Below are 25764 nucleotides of genomic sequence, written 5' to 3'. Positions count from 1 at the left end.
ATAAATATTGGTTGCAGTTTGACACCAGTACTACATTTCCGTAAATACCTGTCATTTATTGTGGTAGGGTAATATTTCAGTTGAAAACAAATCTCAATTGTAACACTATAACAGAGAATTGTTTAGAGTTCTATTAAGACCAATGAAATCATTACTATGGCAACAATTATGATAATAATAAAAACACAGAATGCTCATTAGCACTTACAAATAATAATTATAAGCTAAAAATGCAAATCCGAAAGCAAAAAACGAAATGACGCGAAAATACAAAGCAGGATCCAACCAACTTCAATAATACGACCTTGAAAAACGGGGGGAAGGACCATGAACGGGGGCGGGGTAACATCAGCACTTCGGGTAATAAGGATAATCGAATTATGCTTAATTTTGAGAGCTGTTCCTGACACTCATTGGACACAGGCTCGACGTTACCGGAGGTCAATTCACATGGCCCAAATTCAAAGGCTGAATCTATCACTAAACCATAAATGCACCGCCCTTTGGAAACTGTCATGATGAGTGTATTGCAGTCAGTGTTTGTGTGCATGTGTGTTTACATAATTTTATGTGTGTACATATATGTGTGTACGTTCGCTAATCCGTTCTATCGGCAAGTAGAGTATATATATTATTATAATATATCTATATATATATATATATAATATATATATATATATATATTGTCCAAGATTTTAAGCTAGAACCAAGAAAAAGTATTCTTTTACCCAAGTTTAATGCATCTATGTCTATACAAGTTGCCCCTTCCACTTTGGAGGAATCCATTCTCCTTTCTTTTGAAAAAGCTGTCTCTTCTCCCATTAGTGCTTGGAATTACCCCCATAGGAACTGGAGGCGGGGCTTACCAGGAGAAAACTTCAAAAGGCCTTGAACCCAGAAGACGACCCTCAGAAGAACACCAGACCTAGACCAGGTCAGAGCCTAGCTCCTTACCAGACGGCGTTGCCCCAACCCCCTCCTCCTGGGCCTGGCTTTCCCATGGTTTGGGAGGCCCCAAGTATATTTTAAAAGTCCATAGTGCCGAGACATCAAGGAGAAGAATACCAGCCTCATCCCTAAGGTACTGTAGGGAAATTCCATTTCAACCAGGGAATTGTTTTTATCTTTGTCTGTATTTCATTTCCTTTTTTCCCAAGCCGACTTGTGCAGTTTTCATCTCCCCCCCTCCCCCGCCATCTGGGCTCAATTCTGTAATTACTTCCCTGTGATACTAGTAACATTTCCCAAGTGAATTTAAGCCATGAAATAGTTTCTACTGTGTAAATCTCCCAGTCATTTCATTCCCCCCGTGAGTAGCCTTTTGATTGAATGAAAGTAGTGAGTAACATTTGCCCTCGTGTGCTCCCCTGCCTTATGCCTGTGTCCTCTATTTGCAGACAAACGATGTGTCTGGCTGTGGTAGGAATTGGAAATCCTTTGAAGCTTGCAATCTTGATCCGTTGTGCAATTTTCCTAAACGCCGTGGCTGGACTGCTCCCACCACGTGTTCGAGTGGACTGAAAAGCAGTTCCCTGCCCCTTGTGTTCTTGGACCTCTTTAAATTCATGTAAATATAGTGCTTTAAAACTATAGTCCAGCTTTTATGTAAATTCCTCCCTCCTCAGTAAGATCGGCCTTATGCTGAGAAGTTTAGTTTTTTTTTTCTTTGTTCAAACCCCTCGTCCTACAGTCAAGGCCTAAATTTTCAATGTAATTGTATTTTCTGGGAGGAGACGAGGTGGAATTTTGAATACTATATTATATATATATATAAAACGCTACCCTTACACCAATGGTCGTCTCATCAGCATGATTAAGCAAAGCTAGTTTTGGTCAATACGTAGACAAAAGGCTCTCAAAATATAATCCTCCTCAACATCCTTGCGACAAAGTGATGGGAAAGCGTATTTTAACTAACAACTCAAGAAAGGCGTAAATAATAATAATAATAAAAAAAATATGTACTCAAGAAGTGGTCACTCGCTACTAACGATTTGTAATACTAACAACTCAAGAAAGGTGTAAATAATAAAAAAAAAAACTGAAATCAATAACAGTCTGAAATTTTTTTGTCATCACGATCAAACTGATTTTGTGTCAATAAGGTTACTTCATAGTAGAGTAGTATCATGGCTACCGAGAGATTAAAGCCTGGAGGATTAATCATCATCAGGGTTTTCCGAAGGAAAGGTAGTCTGACTCAAAGTCTAAAGAGAGAGGAATATATAGTAAGTAGATCTTGGTCTGACTGACCTCTGCCCACTAACTACTTTAGTATTCATGTAAATTCAAAAGGTGTCACACCGCTGATTTTTTTCGAGCGAATCACTATCTTTTATGTGTTACTAGTGGAAGTAAAGGGATATTGATACTAAATAAAAATTAGCCATTGTTTTTATGAAGATGACCTATCACTGTTTTGTCCCAAATTGCATGGGAAATTATGATACAGGGCCCAAAGTCAACATATTTTCTTTCCCTAAGAACGAAGAACTCGCAGCAAATTGGCTAAGAATTTAATATAGAATTCAGGCAAAAGGCCAAGCGCTGGGACCTATAAGATAATTTAGCATCGAAACGGAAATTGTCAGTAAAGAAGTTTGAAAGGTGAAACAAGAACAAAACCTCGCGGCTGCACTCTGAATCAATTGTTGAGAGAGAGAGAGAGAGAGAGAGAGAGAGAGAGAGAGAGAGAGAGAGAGAGAGAAAGGGGGGGCAGTAAAATGAAAAAGAGAATATGAAGAGTTTGTACAGTAAAAGAAAAGGTTGCAGCTGGGGCTAAGAGCTATAAAACGAGGAAGCTACACCCCGACCAAATATAGCAAAGTGAGTATATAAATACACTTGAAATTTACATCAGTAAAATCGTTTGTGGAAAATTAGCATAGTTTTTTGCTAATATAATCAATATGCGTTGCTTGCAAGGATCATGAATCATTATACAGCTACATTTACATTAATTAGTACGATGCATTTATTTGTGATATTCGGACAATTTAATATTAGGTAATGGATAATAGTTTTAACATACTGCAAATCTGCTTTCAGGTTTACAGTTTACATTTCGTGGCCACTACAATATTTCTGTAGGGCAAGTGTTCGAATGTGAAAAGAAGCTGAGGACGATGTCTGTCCTTAATCCAAAATTACCATTCCATGACAAGAGCAGCTCATGTAGTCATTAATGATGAAATTAATTGGAATGATTTAGAAACCACTCATACCTTGAGGTTCTTTATTATATTCTCACGACACAGCAGCAAATATTATGTATTGTTACATAATAATCAATAAAATAACACAAATACAAATTCAGAACTTTCAACGATCAGAGAAATTCAGCTTCAGCACTCACAATATAACATTCTTGTTGGCGATGAGACTTTGTTTCCAAATGAATTTTCCGACTCACACACAACACTCAACAAAAAGAGAAAATGATGACATGGACGTCTACAAACCTATTATTGAATAATTATTGTTGTCACGAAAATACCTTTATCGTAACAAGCGGAAACTGAACTAAAAAAAATCGTTAAACGTTTCGAAAAAAAGTAGTTTCCCAATAATACTGCCAGCATGTCCATAATAATTTAAAGAGTAAATAACTTTTTTTATTCCATATTCATAGAGGCAATTTGTGATCATTATTATGCTTTGTAAAGTCATTGCTTCTTTTACTTACATGCACAAACTTAATGTACTATTTTTTACTACCATTTTAATTTTATCACCCTAAAATTATTTCTTAATATATCACCATTAAATTAATAATTTATTTATCAACCTCAAGTAATTTCCCTTGGTTCCTATGCATGATTATCCAATATATCTTAGCAAATCAAGAGAGTTTCCCAAATGTTTAAGAAATTTCATCCAGGCTACGGATTAAAGCACAACCATAGAACTAACTTCCCTGCTCCGCTTCCCCACCCAGCACGCTTTCTCTCTCCGTGGCTATGGTAGCATCTACACGCACACATTGTTTTTAAATAATAAATTAAATAATTATAATTATTATATGTAAAATGTGTATATCTATATATATATATATATATGTAAATGCTGTATTATATAGTATATAACTCATATATATATAGATATATACGTAAAATAGAAAACAAACCGTCTCCCTCTGTCCACCAGAAAGCCTCCAAACAAACGTAACCTTCCATCAAATGCATAATTAGTGTAAGTACACGACATGAGCCGATTTTTATAGTCACTAAGAAGACTCATCCACCATAACTTATCTTCCTAAAAAATACGTCACTCAACCTTTCCCCTTCCTCCCTTCCCCAATCAGCCTTCTTGCACGTAATCTATTGCTTCCTGAATATTCAAGGTTATTCCGTTTCAACACCTCTGAATAGGGCTTTCTAAGCTCCTTCGTCGCCAACATTTCTAAACTGAATATCACTCTCATTGCTTTACTTTCCTCCATTTTCTCCAAGTGAGCTAACCGTCCAAAAACTCGTTTTGATTACGAATATCAGTGCAGTATCTGCAACCATTATCTTGTGGTCGAGATCGTCTGTTTCCACGTAGTAAAAATTAAAATAAATCCAAAATACCAAAGTCCAAGATGGTCAATGCACAGCTGTGGTGCCTCTTCGTTAGTGAAAATGCAATCAACATTACCAACAGTTTGCTTCTCGCATCTCACGGGAAACTACAACCCATCAGAGACTTTTAATAGTCTACTGCAAGCTTGTAAATACTGATTTCTGACAGACTCAGGAGGAAGATTAAAGAAACAAAGGGTAAGAAATGCGTATGACAATATTAACAACCATAGCAGAGGACCACTGAAGATCGAAAAGAGTAGAAAGATTGCGCCACAATGAAGAAACAAACTCATAACAAAGGCATCCCCTAGAAATGCAAAGAATAGAAATATGAAAGCTCTGGAATGGGGTGCTGTTCTCTATAGGACAATAACTTGGACGGAGGAAAAGAAATACCTTGGGATTTCAGCAGCACTCAAAATATGAGATTGGCGGATATTAAAAAAGTGGGGTGGACTGAAGTATATAAGGAACACTGAAATGGACTGAATGGATTACAAAGGAACTCGTGCTAAAGAAGCATAGAGATGGCTTTGAGTGAAAATGACTGCAATTCGAATTAAACAAACATACGAACACAAACACACACACACACACACAGAGAGAGAGAGAGAGAGAGAGAGAGAGGAGAGAGAGAGAGAGAGAGAGAGGAGAGAGAGAATTTACTAACTGAAGTTCTTAATGAAAGCAAGCATGCAAGGTTAACAAAAAGCCAAAGGAGGGAATATTATTAAAATACTTGACGAATTGAAGCAAAAAAAACAAAGGGGGGGAAATTATTAGAATGCTTGATGAATTAAAGTGTAGGTTTAACTAAGAAACGAAGCTAAAAGTAAGAAACAGAACAATCAACAAGAAGACAGAATAATGATGGCCAAGATGACGAAATATGTGACAGAAATAAAGTATTTAATAATGCAGACTATTGTATACAAACAAACAAAAATGGAGAAAGCATTGAAACCTCCAAAATAGTCACCACTAAAAATCCACCAATTTTTATCGTGAAATTGATGACCCGATTGGACGAATACAAATCGGGAACGGCAATCTAGTTTCAATAACAAGCCACGAGATTCAAAAGAAATTGTCTTATGCAAGACAATATTATCAATAAAGACGACGTTGATGTCGGACTGGGGGAGGGGGGGGGCGGTTAAGAGGACGACAAGAGTGTAGAAGGAAAAACTGAAAATAGAATCAATTCTTATTTTGTTTGTCTGTCCGTTGTAATATACATTCTGCATTATGATGCCTGCAGAGGAGACCTGCTTAGTTCTTCTAATCAAGGTGTTATGCCCTTTTATGCGGCTGTATTCGTGACTTTGCGCTTTAGGTGCAAACCAACCCGTTCGGTAGTGTTTACTCTTATACATGAAATACGTTCAAAATTACCTACCTTTACGTCCGCTACATACACACACACACACTATATATATATATATATATATATATATATATATATATATATATAGATATAATATATATATCTAATATACACACACACACACACACATACATACGTATGTACATATGTTAGCCAACCTATTCTATCAGCAACCAGGTACCTAACTCAATGCTCAATAACTGGAAATACCAAAAGCGTTCCGACTCGATAGGAAACTGAACCGAAGATCTTTCACTGAATTCTTTACCTAAAGATTAAATACAACATCAAGAGCACCACAGTATGGAAATCTCTTCAGTACCAAACTCGACAGCCAAAGAAAACTGACGGATTCTTTCTCATCAAGGAAACTATTAACATAACTGGCAACGTAAATCAAAATATCATATTTTCATTATGTTTAATATATGGCAGGCTGAGTTATTCAGCTCATTTCCATTTTTACTATTCAATCTTTTTTTATTTACAAGTTTCCTCTACAGTAAATACTTTTGTTTTCATAATATATTTACACACACAAACTAAGTACACACAATAAAACTATTTTTATTCTTGTAAAGTACTTTTCAACGTAAGCTTTTATATCAAGATGTGTCAAAAATGCATATATTATCATACAAAACAAGCTTATTTACATATTTGTGGACCAACAGCACGCAAGCATGTGCACCCACATACACACACAAACACGCTGTGTGTGCGGGTGATCGCGCAGAAAATGCAGTAGTAAAAACTAATATATTATGTAAATCGTCTGCCTCCCACACACAGGCACATACTTAGTACAATGCTTGTTGCAATAACCCTTATGAAAATTACTAGACAGCAAAATAAAACAACATTTTGTCAGCATTTAATTAACTTCAATAAAAAAAAAAAGTCCCACCAACCCCACCGCAGAAGACTTCTCTGTGACGGATACAATAAAATACAGATTCTGCTCATGACGCACACATAAACGTTACATGCACGTTACGCAAATCTTAACGTCGCTGCTTTTACGTCACTGATTCCAGTGGCACTCGGAGAGCACTTGGGAAAGGAACGAGATCCATTGCTGGCTGGCACTTCATTCCTCTCCAATCGATCGATAACCAAACTCCGAGAAATACAAGAAACAAGGACACGGTACAACAAGGGAGCATGGCGCTCTCTCTCTCTCTCTCTCTCTCTCTCTCTCTCTCTCTCTCTCTCTCTCTCTCTCTCTCTCCTCGTCCCCGAATAGCTCACATGTGCAGCACAAGAGAAAAAAAAAACCTTCGGCATCATAAATACTTCATACAGGACGAAGACAAAGATTGGTGTTTTTATTGAGAACAGAGAATGCCAAAGAATTCAAGAAATGTAACAGTATGGAATGGATTACGATACCCTCCCTCTCTCGTGTGGCATGTCACATCAAACAACCAGACAGAGGCAATCCGCATCCGGGATCTGTAGTAATTTTTTTATCGTCGGGAACTGGGAATGGGAGATAACTGGAATTCGCTGGAAAGAAGACTACGCAAATTTATTTCAATATAAATAGAGGTTAAGACCCGTGGCTATCGGCAGCTGGCATCAAAAAAGGAGAAAAACTGATACCCTCTTGGGTCAGCATAGAGTTTGGGAGAAGAAAAAATCTTCCCTTAACGCCTTTCACGCGTTACATAATTTACAGGTTCTCCATTGTATTTGTTATATAGAAAAGGCTATGAAGGATAAACAATATTTACTCTTAAATTTAAAAAAAAATTAAAATTGTAAATTAATGAGGATATGTTGCGGCGTCTTTTGTTCTCTAATGCGTATGCGCGCACACATATATATGTGTGTACATATATAAATTACACACATATATTATATGCATCAATCTGTTCTGTGTGTGTGTGTGTGTGTGTGTGTGTGTGTGTGTGTGTGTGTGTGTGTGTGTGTGTGTGTACAAAATGCCAGTGAATAACATTATATAAAATAATACTGGTCTAGCGAGCAACGCTTCTGAATTTCCCAAAAACCAATTGGTTGGCATAAAATAAAATCCCTCACAAATGTAAATGAAGCTAATATACAACACGACAGAGGAATACGAAAAAGGAGTGAAGACCTAACATACAAAAGAAGAGAAGTGAGGATTAGCAGCAATCATTAGCTACGCCTTCTTTCTAATTGGAATCAGGCTCAATCCAGACCGGTTCAGATGAAGCTTCGAGGTTCTTAAGAGTGATCTGCTCTTGGTAGCTCATGTTGCAGCGAAGTGAGAGAGAGAGAGAGAGAGAGAGAGAGAGAGAGAGAGAGAGAGAGAGAGAGAGAGAGAGAGAGAGAGAGAGACTTTAGTCTAGGTCCAAAATCCTGTGTGATCATCACTGGCTGGAAGTCCTTTGTTGTTATGGCAGTAATCATCATCAACAAGAATTACTATTATCGTTATAAGTACCATTATCATCATATCTTTAGCTACACATTAGAAAAATAATGGAATTGTATACCCCGAAACTTTGCTGACACAATCTTTTTCAATTCTAAGTTTATTTCATGGGACCGCATACTAAACAAATCTGGGATTTTTCTTACATTTTGCCTTAACATAAATTTCAATCTTTTAATCGAATTTTAATATCCATCCTCCCACCATTCTTTCACAAGCGTTACTCCAGTCATATTGACCAACCCCCCCCCCCTTTTTTTTTTAACACTGTAATTTTGTGATTTGTCCCAAACTAAACTTTCTATAGAACCTTACTTCCTATTCTTAATTTAACCCAAGAGTGCAGCAAGAGCGTCATTTACCAGTCACTCCGAGAAAGGAAGTTTCAATGACACTATTTTCATTGCAAGCGTTTTGTGTTCGTCCCCTCCTGTCTAATTGCAAAATGTTATAAGACAATTCTCATATAACTTAGTCTTCTATATTAAGAGGCCGCCAAGAACCAGTTGTGAAAAGTTGTGTATTGAGCTTTTGGGGTCACATATTGTTATTTTTCAAAATATTCTATGGACACTGGCATTTTCTAGCAAGTTCCTTTACAGGCAGTTTCAATCAGGACGTCTATTTCTACTGCGCTATAGGAACGAAAGGTGATGAGACCCTTTAATTAGTCTACTATACACGGTTTCATGCTTGATATTCCGTAAGTAAGTAACTTAAAAAGGACTACTTCCGTCATTCAACACTGACAATTTGGCCTCTATCCAGAGAAAATAATTGGACTAGGAATGCCATTTACATACAGACATCATCTGCTTCTGTGCTTTTCTGCTTGGCTGAAGAATACAAAACAATATGTTTTCCAACAGTGTACGAAGAGTGGTGGCCTCTTCGAACAACTGTAACGGTAATAAAGATAAAAAGGAATTGTAACAGGATGAATCGCATATTGCAAAATACTGACTTTTGAAGAGTAATAAATTGAAGAGGATATACCCTGAGCCAAAGAAATGAACGGAGAATGAACTATCTAATGTTTTAAATACATGGACGACATCTGTTAAATAAAAGCAAGAAAGGAGAGTTGGTATAAGTCGTGAATCAAATCGTATTACCAGAAGGCAAAAGCAGGCCTGTCTGCTGGATAAAAAAATAACAAAAAGTGAAATGTGAATACAACTTTCTAAGCAATGCATATTAATGCCTAAAATAAAATATATATAAAAAGGATACTTATAAGATTGATAAAGGCATTTAAGCAGCTTTCAGATTGAGGGGTTCCACAAAATTCTATTTTTCAGATGTTTTTAAGAGGCTATTGCACATTGTGAAACGTGAATGGTAAATATGCATGGATATCTGAGCGTCAAAGGTTGCTAAAATAAACTGATATCACAAAGTCAAACGAATGGGAAAGGTAGAAATGAAATATGAATAGAGTAATAGACGAAAATTTAATTGATCGCAACCCATGAGAAAACTTACAGCACTTTGTAAACGGCAGGAGAAAGGAAAACTAAACACTTTACTCGGGCCAATTAGAATGAAAAAAATTAAACAAATAAAATCTTCAAAAATTTATGAATTAGCTCTTTCGGTCAGATGACACCTAAAATTTTCTGTCTCCTTATCCTTTGCCAATTGTGACGTACCTCCTTTAGTTTTTTATTCTAATCACTCCTAGTCAATTACATCAACAAAACTCGCCACTGAATACTGCCAGCTATATGCATGCGTGTGGCACAAAAACAATTACTATTGATTGCACTTAACATTGAGGTTAAACTTAAAAGAGAAATATAAAAGTAAAAACTTTTTCATCCTAACAAAAATTCATAACAAAAATGTGAGCGGGATGAAGCATTGCTTGAATGACGTCAAAATTATTACACAACTTTCATTCAGACCTGAATTATTTTATAGAAATATGGGCAGTGTAAAAATAAATGTATAATTACTAACCAGCACCATGGTATAAATGTGTGTGCACATAGGCTTTCATATGAATGACAAGTTTGCGCAAATTTTTATACCTAATACAGGTTTACCATATAAATGGCATTTAATATAAATGCAATTTTTTGTGCACGTGCATAACTGGTGTACGTTTACCTATCTTTGCATAAATCTTAATGATATTCAACGTTTTTTCCTCCTGACCAACATTTAAGTGTATTGAGATAATTTTTTCTCTCATTTCATTCATTTTGTGAGGTGTAATGAACCGACTCGAAGCCTGGTATTCCAATAAAGGAAATAATAACGACGGTAATAATTAAAGACATAAATCTACCTAAAACCGCCTCCCTTCATTTAGAAGTAACAAGATTCACAAGACACCTGGTAAATAACGGAATTGGAAAACCCCTTCACACTGCATGTTACAGTAAGCATAAACACATTTTTTGTTATTTTCCTAAATCCATAATATAAAAACCTTTTCAACTCGCGGAAAAGGATTTAAACTGGAGATCCAGTAAATACCCCCTGGTTTGTGGTGTCTTTATCATTATAGGAAGGGTTGTGAAACAGTGAATTCATTCAGGGACTAACGACTAAGCCTGAATACGTATAACGGAACAGCATGATCATTTGTTTAAATTATCATGGCCACGTTTCCCTGCGTAATTCCTCTGCTATTTATTCTCATATCTTCGAACATTTTTTCTTCTTAAGATTTTGAATTGAGAGAGAGAGAGAGAGAGAGAGAGAGAGAGAGAGAGAGAGAGAGAGAGAGAGAGAGAGAGAGAGAGAGAGACTTCCACTTTATATAAGTTTCCTAAAACTACCTCGGGGAAATAACAATCTTCACTGGTTCTTACAAAAACACACTTCCTTTCCCCCTTTAACTTTCGCATTTTTATGAAATTCCATTTCGTAAGAGCGCGTTCCTCTATTCCTCTTTTCTGTCCTTGGGGAAACTTTCATCTAACAATTATAAATCTCTCCAGCACCCTCTTCCGAGTTACTCAGAAAGCACTTCAATTTTCTGTGATGTCCTTTTACAGCAATACCTTTTATTGCATTCTCTGGTTTAAAGTGGTTTCCTCGTGTGTTGTACCCGTGCAAATAACTCGTGTGCTTACAAACCTTAGCAGTATTTCTCAATCTAGTTATTACAGTGATAAATGCCTTTAGAATGTTGTATTGTTAACGCATGAACATTCCTCATTTCCTGCATTCTTTCCTGCTTAGTTGTTCTCTCTCTCTCTCTCTCTCTCTCTCTCTCTCTCTCTCTCTCTCTCTCTCTCTCTCTCTCTCTCTCCTTCTACAAAGAACTCAATTTCCATTATTCAAGAGCTTTCGGTGTTCGTAACTTATTACATATTTTAGGCAAAACTACTCCACTATATATCATTCTCAAGGTAGAGAGAGATACGCTTGAGGTGCTGCAAATGTCTTTGTTTACAAAGTGTTCAAGCTCTTTCTTTCTTTCTTCTTATCCTCTTCCTATGACATATCCTTATTCAAGTACGCAGCTTTGTCCAGCGACATCAATTGGCTTTTCAATTTCATGTTCTGGAACGACTGCACAATCTGTGAGAGAGAGAGAGAGAGAGAGAGAGAGAGAGAGAGAGAGAGAGAGAGAGAGAGAGAGAGAGAATTAAGTTTTGATGTAAGCTATTTAAAACTAATGAAATCCAACACATTCCAACTTAACCCCTGCATCCTCTACCTGCCGGGATCCTGCAACCACGTTGCGACATCCCATTGTGAACTGAACCCTATATATTTTTTTTCTTTGTGGCAAGATTTCCTGTTTACCCCATCCTACCAAATTTTTTAAAATCATATTTTTGTTTACAACATCCAACCTATATTTTTAACAATCATATTCCTGTTTACCCATCCTACCAAATTTTTGACTATCATATGAATTTTTAAATATTCTGAATAGTTTTGGATTACTAAGTCTTAGGCTTTTTTCCTATATGTGAAAACTTTCTTTCGCATTCTTTCAGTTCACGCCGACCAAGAGATCATTGTAATCGTCTGTTCGGCCAAAGAAGGTGCACTTCATACAAGTGTGCAAGGACGTGCATACACACAAACACAGACACACACGGGTCAACAAGTGGCTGGTGATTCAGCGAGATAGAAACTCAAAATTTTCTCCTTTCCCATTTTTTTAAAGTCCATTTTTTTTACTTCAATCCCCCGAAAATGCAGGTCATATGAATGAATAAATAAATAAATAAATACATATATACATAAATACATGCTTTTTCTATTGTAGCTATAACTACACACACATATATATATATAATTTATATTATATATATGTATAGACATATATTTATTTATATATGCACATATAGTATACAGTCATAGCTATATTAGAAAATGAAAATCAACATAGTCAAGGGTTCAGTCCTCTACCTCCAATGAAATTCTCTGTTAGCAAAGAAAAATATAAATGATCAATACGAAAAAGCACCACAAGAGCAACTCTGCAAAAGAAGGACCATGTGAGATTCTTTTCTGAGAGTCGAACGATTGATTGGTCGCAATGTAGTCGGGGATAGGCGGAGGAAGGAAGAATGGGAATTCGCAGGGGCAAGAGGGAGTTGGGGGGAGGTGGGCGGGCGGATTACTTGCTTTTGTCTTTAGATTTGTCCAAAGAGTGGCCGAAATTTCTTTTCAGCCAGAGGACGTTAAGGGCCCAGCATTTTTCCGCACTGTCGGAGAAAAAGTTCCCAAATTCCTCTCTTGTTCAGGCCATGTCATATCTCGTCTTGAAGCGCCCTTGAGGGGAGGCGTCGTCGCTGAACTACTGCTCCTGATGGACGTGGCTTCACGAGACGCTCTTTTGTTCTTTTGGACCTCCCTCCCTCCCTCCCGATGTCTGTGAGAAGGAAAAACGTCCCGACATCTCACTATCACACAGCCAGTCATTCATAAATCGCTTCAAGATGGTTCGCATTTTGTGATTATAATCATTGCATGATTTAAAAAAAATGTATGTATGAAAACTATAGGCATCTCAATCTTTATGAAAACTATAGGCATCTCAATCTTATAAGTCCTTTTACATAATTATAAGCGGCATAAGGATGAACCGTCACCATAATAAAATTATTTAAACCTTGTCATCTTACATTTGGAAAAGCATCTGATCACAATCGTTCCAGGACGGTCAGTTTTGGGGTTTCAAATCCGAAGCATTTATCATAATAAAAATCAAACGCTTCTAATCAACTGATTCACAATTCTAAAAAAAAGTCCCAAAATAATGACTTTCGCTTTCTTTCCCAAAAGACAATACGAACTACTATTAGCAAGACCTTTAAAACTTTCCAGGTACCATTCTTCTTTCATTTGCCATGAATTCATTCAATATCCCAACTTTTACTCTTCCCTTCATTCATTAGCTCAGATTATGAAAACCATTAAAAGAAAGGCACACTTACTTTACCACCAAAGCAATTGTTCAGTCAATCGACCTATCATAATATCTCCCAGCTAACAGAGAGCCAACACGCACACATATATCAATGTATCCAAAGTATATACACAACCTTCTCCTATTTACACTATTAAACAATGGCATGGACGTTCGAGCATGCACAGACGTCCGAACATGCACAAACTTATATCTCTGGTATATACAAGCTTTGTTCACCGTTATGTCTCTTACAACAATAAGGGTAGCTCTGATGATAAAAAAATGCAGTCGTTGAAACCATAATGCTTCTTAAACTGATAGTTCTTGAAACAGGTTGTTCCGGAAGTAAATACCTTTCTGTTTCTAGGCAAGTGACACAGAGATGAAGGTTTTCACTATATGCCCAATCTCGCCCACAGAGGGGTTTAAATTATATATATAATATGCTCTGCGTCTAGTTAACAAAGGTCATCCAAAATAGCATCAACCACATCATCAACCACATCCACCGCTAACGAGCCTAAATAATCGAACGACGAGTGCCAATTGCGTCAGATTTATCTTACAATGATGATCCCAAGTGTTTTAGTCACTAGAAGATGAAAGCTGCTGAAACTATTAATCTGCCTTTCTTGGTATCTCAACGTTGAACTCCATTAATTAGCACACTATTCTATCTATTAGGACAGAACATTCCTGAACTGCCCGCGGCTTGGGGAGCTACAAAATGAAGGCCATGCACGAGAAGACGCTGGTAAAGAATGTTATAACTAAAATCAAGTGCACCCAGTGTCTCAAAAACCAAAATATATAGTTACTTTTTTCATTCTGTAGATACACAGGATACTTCAGTAACCTCAGAGAAACTAGATACCCCGGCTTTTCCCTTCCCTAGACATCGCTCCCAATGCAAGGGCAACGAGAAATAAAAGGAAGTCTTTGGCATTTCGGTGTGAATGGTTCCACAAAGGATGAAAAAATATAACGAAAAGTTTTTTGAATTTCGACGTACTACATTAATGTGAAGACAAATGTGAAAGGTCATGGAGTTCAGGCTAAGATGCAAAAAGAAAAAAATAATAGAGGTACAACAACAATGCGAGTGAAGTTTTTTTTTCTTCTTCAAAGAATGACTACATTACTTAGCATATCAATATAATTCCTATTCAAATATCTTATCAAAATCTAATTACCATCAGCTAAAAGTATCACTGAAGCCATATTCAAGCACAAACAAGATAAGGAAAATACTGCAAAGAATGAGTCAGAATTCCGAAATAGAAATAAAGGAAAAATGTTTGAGAGCATACAGTAAGCCCTTTTCAAAAAATTCAATTTAAGGATAAAAGTAAAAGGCAATGTTTCACGAAACGATGGGAAGCATCGACACATTGTGAAAGTATTTACCAAAAGGGAAGAATATAGATAGGTAAATGGAATATGTTACATAAATACCTTACAGGGTTACGCCCCTGGCTCTGACTGAGCACCAAGTTCAGCAGGTACTTCGTTTGGGCCCTATGCTCAGGGTAGGAGCACCTGCTGCCTTGTCAGCCGACACCTCTTTACGTAAATGCCTGAGAACCAAAAATCACTGGTAGTGGGATGACGGATAGGGTTAAGGCACCCAGTGCTTTGAATTGTCGCTTTAACTCTTTGAAAGCCTGTCAGGTGACCTTGGCTGAAAACCAACAGACAACACCAGGGATCCTTGTCTTTAGTCCGCTAAGTGTGCATGATAACGAACGGCTTTCGTATAGTGTATTAGGCCACTGAATCTTCCGTGAATTCTGCCACACTAACGGATAGACAAAATTCGAAACTCCCCAATTCCCATGTTTTTAAAGACAAAGGATAAATTAGGAATGTGATTATATATATAATATATATATAGATATATATATATATATATATTATATATATATATACACACACACACACAAATATATATATATATATATATATATATATATATATATATATATATATATATATATATATATCCGTTTGGTAATCACGATGTAAAATAATGAAGAGATTGGTCTGGAGACTTGAAATTATCTTATTCAGGAAGAACAGAGGGCATTGGTGAGCCGTGGGCACGATCTTAGCACCAAGCGCAGAAAAGGCCCCGAATGAGTGACAAGCAGTGAGTATTAAAACAATCACTGCAATATCTAAAACATGTGCATACGAGTGTTATATGTGCTTTGAACCAATCAATAAACTCTCCGGAGAAATAAAGATAAATTATGTAATTGCAAAGGGATATAGATATAAAAACAAAGATAGGAGAAAACTAAAATGCTAGACACAAATTCAAAAATTGGTACGACCAATGAAGGCATGGAGGATGTAATGAAACAGCCAACACCCGAGAAACTCAAAAATATAAACACATCTTTCCTTTATTATTATCACTATTTAGCAGCGCTTTATAGCGTACTGTGTTGGAGGTAGTGATATGAAAATAAAAAGCAACCAGCTCCAAAACAGGAAAGTATCAACTCTAAAATAAACTAGCCGTACATCAGTCTGTACACATTCACAATACATTCATCATACACGAGAGAGAGAGAGAGAGAGAGAGAGAGAGAGAGAGAGAGAGAGAGAGAGAGAGAGAGAGAGAGAGAGAGAGGTGGTGGTGCTAAGTCATTCCACATTATTGAATACAGGAATGTTCCATTGGTTCTTGGGGAGGCATGAAGAACTTTTTCTTCCAAAATAAGGAATGATTTGAGGATAGAGAACCGTGCCACCAAAACTGTCTACAATATAACGTATGCAATTCAACTTTGTAAAGGAAACACCAAATACGCAGAAGACCTTACCTGCCACACAATGCAGTGAAGTAAATCCGACAAGAGTTCGTGTGTCTCTAAAGGCACACAAGCAGCGGGGTGCCTGCCACTGTGCAACCCAAGGAAGAGTTTACAAGCACGAGCGGACTCAGCCTGTTCCTACACCTTTAAATCACCTAATGAGGATACCGATACCACGCTGAGGAAAACATTATTAGTCGCTTCATAAAATTCTTCTTCTTTGCGAGGATTCCTCGTCCGATTCTTCTTTCCTTGAATGTTCACGCAAGTGAGTGTGGTTTGCGTGCGTGCACGCGCGAGCTTTTTCTGTTTGCGTGCTGAAAGGTTGATGCGTGACCGACTTACATAGCGGCTCATAGTGGTTGTATTGTTGACCTCGTTTTGCGATTAAGCTGTCTATATATCATCTGAAATTTCATGAAGAAACTCGTCATGCAAAAGGGGAAACCATATATGAGAGGGTATTAGAAACGTTCGAAAGGACCTAATATGCATTTCAAGATACAAAGAACAGGTCAAAAGCACTAGGAACTGAAGACAGTAAACTGCGACTGCTTTGTTAAAATAAATAGAAAAAAAAGGAAATGTTAATGTATCATTGTCAACAGAAAACACTACCACTTGAATAATTAATCTTTTATTACAAATGCCAATATAAAAGGTTCTCCCCTTCCTCTCTCAAAAGTTCAATAAGGTCTCTCTCTCTCTCTCAAGAATCTCTCTCTCTCTCTCTTCTCTCTCTCTCTCTCTCTCTCTCTCCTCTGTTTTTTCTTTTGATGTTAAAGAAGGCGAACTTGATATAAATTACTTCTGAGAAGCATTTCTACGTAGATATTTGCGAGAGAGAGAGAGAGAGAGAGAGAGAGAGAGAGAGAGAGAGAGAGAGAGAGAGAGAGATTCTTGTCGCAAAAGGCCATGAGTTTAGTCAAAATGAGGTGTTGTACAGATTCGAGAGTTCCCGAGAGATTGGCCATCTCCGATGACCTCGACTTTAAATAGAACTCTATTGAATTAAGAGGTTTAGAGATGCTCAGATCGATTTCTCTCTCTCTCTCTCTCTCTCTCTCTCTCGTTTAATCTCATTTACTCAAATTCATTCTTTCAGACATTATCCTGCCGATATTAAGCTTTCGCAACAGCCAGTCTAGGATCTTGGATGCATGGTGTACTTAGATATGACATTCACTCGACGTGAGTGGTAAAAGGAGACATCATAATTCTGCATAATGTAAGTTTTACAGCTCCGGGTTGTGTGTGTGTGTGTGTATATGTATGTATGTATATAGATATATATAGATATATATATATATATATACAAACACACACGTATACACCTTACTTCATACCGCAGTTCTTTTCCATTACGCGTTTAAGCATAAATTTCATTATCTATGTTTTGTTTTTTCTGATAAACATGTTTTCAGATCCAAGTCACCTTGTCGGTAAAAAAAAAAAAAAGTGGCCCATTCACCTTCACTGATCTTAAATTTAGTTCAGTTTGCAAACGTACCCACAGATTAACAGCAACAGTCGTTTTCCTCCACTCAAATATTTAAAATCCATTCGACGATCCGATGCCTGCACAGAAGCAGTCAAAAATTCATTAACTTTACTCTTCTACTAGCTGCTCCTGGAAGCGGTTACGCTCCAGAGAGGAGATAGACTGGGCCATCTGACAATTTAGAAGTTTAAATCACTTTCTTTGCCTACCCCAAATCATATTTCATGGATCTAAAGGATGAGAGGAGGCCCCTGAAATAACTACTGGAACTATGCAGAGGTCACAAAGCCACATATGTATTGTTTATGTCACGCTATCGCCTCTTTATGGACTTTTTTTTCCAAGCGAGGAGCTAGCTGGTCTCCAGTGACCTGCACCTTCACAAGTTATCAAAGCATTACGGTCAGCCATGAGGGCGTAATTATGTTACGAAGTTTTGAAGTTTTCTAAGGATAATACCTTCATATCTTTCTTGAAATGAACCTTTGTGATACAGAGCATCGGTACGCTAACAACCAAATTCCACTGTCAAGAAATAGTACAATAATTTGAAGATAACAAAAGTAAACTAGAAATCGTATGATAAACATACCGCTACATCTAACCAATTTTTGCAAATTTGTAGCTGCCTTGTAGATGTAAAAAACGCTGTCACTCATATCTCCAAGTGATTACATACCAAGTTACATACTCAAGACTGTGTTATTTTTCCTGTCTACTATTTTGTTCAAATGCTGAGAAACGGTACCTTGCGTCATTAATAAATCTAGACTTTACTCATCTATCTAAAATAAAAAGTTGGCAAAATTTACAACAATTTTTCAAAGGAATACCAATTAATCCCTTGAAAATGGAATAATTGAATTAAAAACATTAATACGTATAATAGGATGTGTTTAATTAAAAAGAATAGAAAAGAGCGTGTTACAAAAATGTATTTCATTCTCGAATCTTTAAAGCTTTTGCCAACAATTCAAACGTTATTTACAATATTAGAGAACGTCCTCTGTTAAACCAGTCAACGCTTTAAAGTAAGGACAGTCTCTCTCTCGCTCCTCTCTCTTCTCTACCTCTCCCCTCTCTCCTCTCCTCTCTCCTCTCTCTCTCTCTCTCTCTCTCTCTCTCTCTCTCTCTCTCTCTCTCTCTCTCTCTCAATGCCTTAACAATATGAGAACAATAATCAGCTATACGCGAGATGGTCCAACCAAATGATTTTTCAGATTATCTGGTTTGTGATTAGTCTATTAAAAATGAAACTGTTTATTTTTGTGGTTACTACAATTATCATGAAAAGTAACTACAGCAAAATGAAAAAAATTAATAAAAATACTTCGTTATGGTTCCATACTCTTAACTTTCTTATATTAATAAAGGTGAGAGGCAAACTTTTTTAGGGCACAAAAACAACCCTAATTTGTTTATAAATAAGAAGATGCACATATCGCAACTGCCTTGATAACTCCATGTAGCCAATACATGCAAAGAAAGAAAAATAAAATCCTTCTTCCATAAAACTAATAATTACTCCAGGCTAAAATGAACTCCATAAATATTCAGACTCGACCCTGTCCCTAAGTCTGTCAGGTCTGGGAATTAGTAGGACGCGAGGAGGAGGAGGAGGAGGAGGAGGAGTCAAGCGTGGGCGGTGGAAGAAAGTGGATCCTTTTTCAAGATCCGATAATATCCAATTAACAGTGAATGCATCATCAGCTAATTGGAGCGATTATGGGATAAAATGCGATATGCTTTGATTACGTCGATTAGGAAATCCAATTAAAGCTGAAAAAAGCTATTAATGTCGCGGCGATAATCATAATTTTCTGTAAATCGCAATTCGATGCGCAACACCCGAAAAAGAATGACTATACCGTACAACTCATTCATACCTACATTAAGCGGCAACCTCTCACACATTCATATGCACGGAAACTGTTCATACAAACACAACTCTGTAAAAAATTAGCCAAACCTTTGAGAACGTTGAGTAAAACAACAGAATCCACCTTAGATATAAAACAATGACACTGAAACGCAGATTATCAGAAAATCTCAAACCTACAAGAGAGTATGATTGCAGTTTACTGACCTAGTTTTTCGAGGGCTAAGGCCAATGTGACAAAGAACCAAATGACCTAGCCCAGGCCATGAGAAAGCAAGGAAAGAGGACAAGAGAGGGAACATGGGCGGGGACTCACCTAGGAAGGAACCAATAGGTCTGGCTCTTCATGGAAGAAGGACTGTACGTCAAGTAAATTGTAAAATGAAACATTCACTGGCCCGTGTAAACCTTACAAAATTGCCAATTTCCACACGGTACATATGGAAAGAGGTGGGATGACAAGTCCCAGGCCTCCCCAGAAATCAAAAATTCTTTTCCCTTAAGCTCATAAGTTACCAGAGAGAGAGAGAGAGAGAGAGAGAGAGAGAGAGAGAGAGAGAGAGAGAGAGAGAGAGAGAGAGAGAGAGAGAGAGAGAGAGAGAGAGAATCTTTGTAAATAAAAAATTGAGGTGATTAGCGACTTCAACAGAGAATGGGAGGAGGTAGTTAACGTAAAAAACATGTATTGCTTGTTATTGGCTATATGAAAACATAACAATGAAAACAAAGCCATATGCAAGAGATTAATAAATACAACCTGAAAACATTTATCTATAGAAATTTACAAACTGAGAAGAAAGAAAAAGACTACACAACACGTATAAATGTCTCTCGATACGTTTAGATATCAAGCCTGCCCGATCCAGACGTAGCCAGAGAGTATCTATAACATGAAAAGGACTGCTTTTCATCCGGTGGCGGCACACCGAGCGAGTTGCAGCCGACAGCTCGATCAAACTGCCATTCCGTTTCACTGGGAATAGGCCATTTTCAGAAATATTCATACATTTTAAGGGAACTAAACAAACCTAACATTGCCTCAGGAAAAAACTTCATGAGTATCAGTTTATTTATGTATGTGTGTAAGTACGAAATGTATGTGTATATATAAATATATACATACATATATATGTGTATATATATAGATTATATATATATATATATATATATATATATATATATATAGATTATATATATAATATATATATATATATATATATATATATATATATATATATATATTGTCACCCATCTGCCAGATTGAAATCTTAATTTTGTATAGCTATGATTTTCATTTTTGTGGAAATGTACAGTTCATTCCTGTACCTGTTTTTAAGATCCCTAGTTATATTTTTAGTTGTCCTGTTTTCAGAGTGCTTTTGGTTTTCCCCGCCTTCTTTTAGTTTTCTTCGGACCACCTATTTCCTACATAGTTAGTCTCACCTGGTCCTCTACTGTGATAAGTGTCCTATTGGAGTAGCTGTCTTCTTATTCTTCAGTTTTTGTAATGTATTAATGTTCTGTTATATAAATTTGAGTGAACCTTTGTGAAACTGGTAACGTAACGTATATTTAAATTTAGTTTATTAAGGGTTATTTATTTTGTTATTTGTGCGGTGCAGGATTGTTTGTTTCTTGTGTTTTATGCGGTAAGAGGTATTAACGTAATTATGTAACTTGTTTCATTATTAAATATTAAAGTGCTAATTTTTGTTCTGTTTTGAAATTAAACCTTTTTTTATTTTATGTGACCTATGGAAGAACTTTATATTCTCTAAACCTTGGCCATAAAGCAGTCACATAAATTGGGGGCCTGTCCGGGATATATCTTGTTTACCGTATTGGGGATTCATTCAGTTAGACAATTGTCGCCGCAAATAGTGTTCAATATTTTTAGTTTCACTCAAGATTTATTGTAAACATTCTGAATACCTGTTATTAGGGTTAATGATATATATGTGCGCGCTGTGAAACCATTTTCCGTATTATTGTTTATAGACGGTTCTGCTCTTTTGGGTAATGCTAACGCAGTAGTATATTTTTCATTTTCGCCCTCACCGAGTCAACGACTCATAGAGACTCACGAGAGCTATCCGGAGGCTCTTATCCATATTTTGTCCTTTTATAATTACAAACTACGACTTGTGCAGTCATTTCCCCTGGGTGGACGATACCAGGATCGCGTAGTTTAGGACGATGGGTGAGGAATCGTTTAAACCTTTATTTACTTTATTTTTTTCTCTGCGCCGACGTACAAAGTTGTAAGTTGTCATTCAAGTTGTTTGGAGTAAATAACGCTTGTTTAGGACCAACGGGTTATTTCCTTAGTTCCTCCATATCAGCTTGAATCGGGAATGTAAAAATTATTTTCACTCCCTCGTGTTCTTTATTACCTTTTGCTTTCGAATCGGGACTGTCCCTTTTCCCTAAACCCTAAAATCTTATTACTGGTAATGCTTGTTGTGTAATTTTGTCGGGAAACTATAAACTCGCTAACATAATTTTGTATTGTGGTTTGTAATGCATTTACTTGAATGGCAGCAGGAACGTGTTAGTCTATTATAATTGTAAAACAGGAATTCAATTGTTTACTAAAGGAAGTGTTTTTAACTTTAACCATGGCTCAATTTAACGTTCAGAAGTTTGCTGCGGATCCCTCTGCTGAGTTAGCTAGTATCCAAAATGCTAAGAAACTAGAGCTTCTCGAGTTAGCTAGTCATTTATCAATTGCAACTAGGAGTAGCATGCGGAAGAATGAAATTCGCAATCAGATTCTTGAGCATTATATGCGTGTGGGTAAACTAGGCAATGAAGACTAGACAGTATTTAACTCGTGAAACCAGCAGTACTAGCTCACGAGCAGCAGTTAGAATATGAGCGCATTTCCCTTGAACGCGAGAAACTTGCGGCACAGAAATTAGAATCGGAGAGACTAGCAGAAGAGAAAAGGTTAGAATCTGAGAGACAAATGTCGAGACTTAAATTAGAATTCGAGATGGAGAAAGCTAGACTTCAGTTAGCTTTAGAGAGAGAGAAAGAAAAACTAGACTATGAAGCGTCGTTAGCACTTAGATTTGAACAAGAAAAAGCAAAGCTTTCTAGAGAGAATAAGGAACATGAAATTTCGGTTTTGGAAGCTCAGGAAAAAACCCTTTGATTTAGCAAAAAAACAAAAAACATTAAGTTGGTTCCCACATTCACAGATTATGACCCTGAAGATTATTTTAAGACTTTTGAAGAGACTGCCTTGCATTTGGATTGGCCACGCGATCAGTGGGTTTGGCTATTAAGGCCGAAATTAACTGGGAAAGCTGCGAAAGTTTGTAGACATCTCGAAAATACTACAGATTACCAGAATGTTAAACAAGCAATTTTGGATGCTTTTTCAATCTCTGTCGAGGGATATCGTCAGACCTTTCGTAACAAAACTAAGTTCACAACTCAAACCTATGTAGAATTCGCTTCCGAGAAATTAAGGGAGTTTAGGAAATGGATAAAATCTGCTGCAGTAAGTACTTTTGCTGAATTAGAGAATTTGATTGTACTTGAAGAGTTTAAACGAAAGCTTCCTTTGAACATTATGATGTATTTAGAGGATAGGGAAGAAAAAGACTTGTTAAAGGCAGCTTCTCTAGCAGACACTTACTCTTTAATACATAAATTTGGCAACAGTAAGAGAAACCGACCAGAATGTAAAACCATCTCCAGTTAAAAACTCTGAAACTCTGACTGATACGGCAAAAGCGTTGAATGTACGTTGTAGTTATTGTAAGAAGGACGGTCACACAATTAAAAACTGTCCAGATCCTAAATGTAAAACTTCCTTGCCTTTTCGGAACCCATTTAACCCTTTTCTTAACGTTAAAGGTAAAACAGATGGTCAGATTAAGCCTGTTTCCCATATCCATTCTGAAAAGCCTGTAAATCTATTTGATGATTTCACTTTTAATGGAACTGTATCTTTGAACTCTGATGGGGATAAGTATAAAGTCAGGATACTTCGTGACACAGGTGCTTCGCAAAGCTTACTTTTGAGGAGTGCTCTCCCAAATGTTGAAGCTAACGTAACTAATGAACATGTTCTCGTGAAAGACCTTTCACAAATATCTAAAGTTCCCCTTGCTAATGTTCATCTTGATTGTCCTATAAAGAAGGGTAACGTGCTGGTAGGCATAAGAGATATTGAATTTCCAGTAAAAGGTGTAACTTTATTATTGGCTAATGACCTTGCAGGACGTTTGGTAGTTCCCAATGTCATTGTAATGGAAAAACCTGTAGGTGAAAACCTTGAACCTGATCCCGATTGCTCTGTAAATCCTTCTTGTGTTGTCACTCGTAGCCAGAAATCTAGTTCGGATGAATCTAAAGTCACTTCTGTAAATTTCGAAGCACAAAATGTTATGAGTCGAGATAACCTTATTGAAGCTCAGAAGCACGATAACACTTTAAGTAAGCTTCATGACCAAGCGGTTTCTAGAAGTGAGATTAACAAATCCCCATGTTTTTACTTTGAATCTGATATGTTAATGAGGTTTTACCGTCCCCCTAAGAAATCTAGTGAAGACACCTGGAGTGAAAAGCGACAAATTGTGCTACCTCTTTCTGTTAGGAATTCTGTAATGGAAATAGCTCATGATGCCTATGGAGGACATTTAGGAGTTCATAAGACCTATTGTCAGATTTTGAATTGTTTCTTTTGGCCCAATATGAAAAAGGATGTAGCAAAATTTGTTCGCACTTGTCATGTATGTCAGATATCAGGAAAACCTAACCAGGTAATACCCAAGGCACCTTTACAACCGATCTTAGTCCCTGATGAACCTTTTAGTAAGATAATTATAGATAACGTTGGTCCTTTACCAAAAACCAAGAAAAGTAATCAATACTTGCTCACTATAATATGTCCTACAACCCGATACCCTATTGCCATCCCTCTTCGTAACATTTGTGCTAAGAACATTGCTAATTCTTTACTTAGTTTTCACGAATTTCGGTATCCCAAAGGAAATACAAAGTGATCGAGGTTCAAATTTCACCAGTGACCTTTTTGTCCAGGTACTTAAAGAACTAAATATCAAACAAACCTTGTCTGCTGCCTATCACCCAGAGTCTCAGGGTGCCCTCGAGCGTTGGCACCAAACTTTCAAAAGTATGCTTAGGAAATTTGTGTTGAAAGTAACTTGAGTGGGATGAGGGCATTGGATTTCTTCTATTTGCTATCAGGGAAGTTCCCCATGAGTCCCTTGGTTTTTCACCCTACGAGATGTTGTTTGGGAGGTCAGTTAGAGGACCTCTTTCTGTAATTAAAGAGGAATGGTTTAACACTCCTTCTGAGTCTAGCCAAACCATTCAACAATATATGAATAAACTTAAAAGCACATTAACGCAGGTTAGGAAAATTGCTGGGGAGAAATTAAGGGATCAACAGATCTTAATGAAGAGAAACTATGATAAAGCTTGTAAAGTCAGAAAATTCAAACCTAATGACCTTGTGTTAGCCTACCTTCCTGTCCCTGGTTCCCCTCTTAAAGCTAAGTTTTGTGGGCCCTATCCAATCATAAAAAATGTAAACAACAATACCTACATTATCAAAACTCCAGATCGTAGAAAACCCACTCAGATCATTCATGTTAATTTACTAAAGGCATATCACTCTAGGGAAACTGGAAATGGTTCTAGTGAGACTGTTGTTAATCTTAATTTTAAGGTAGACACACCAGGAGAGGAAAATTCATTGGAAGGACCTTATTGCTTCCTCCATGCCACAAACCAATACAGAGGTTCTAAATAACCTGG

At 36.9% G+C, this 25764-nt stretch overlaps 1 protein-coding gene across 1 annotated transcript; it reads left to right on the top strand.

The window, feature by feature from the left end:
- The first annotated feature begins 327 nt into the window (after positions 1 to 327).
- LOC135219913 (uncharacterized) lies at positions 328 to 25126 on the top strand. Its single transcript, XM_064257126.1, is given in 7 exon segments — positions 328 to 360; positions 847 to 1002; positions 1398 to 1567; positions 15229 to 15335; positions 22815 to 22917; positions 23131 to 23634; positions 23636 to 25126. Coding segments are annotated over 7 exon segments (2424 nt in total). The 3' UTR covers positions 24987 to 25126.
- Positions 25127 to 25764: the final 638 nt, after the last annotated feature.

Source organism: Macrobrachium nipponense, chromosome 20, assembly GCF_015104395.2.
Source record: "Macrobrachium nipponense isolate FS-2020 chromosome 20, ASM1510439v2, whole genome shotgun sequence".
Classification (NCBI taxonomy): Eukaryota; Metazoa; Arthropoda; class Malacostraca; order Decapoda; family Palaemonidae; genus Macrobrachium; species Macrobrachium nipponense.
The sequence above is the reverse complement of the archived record's forward strand: the minus strand, read 5'-3'. Positions and strand labels throughout refer to the sequence as shown.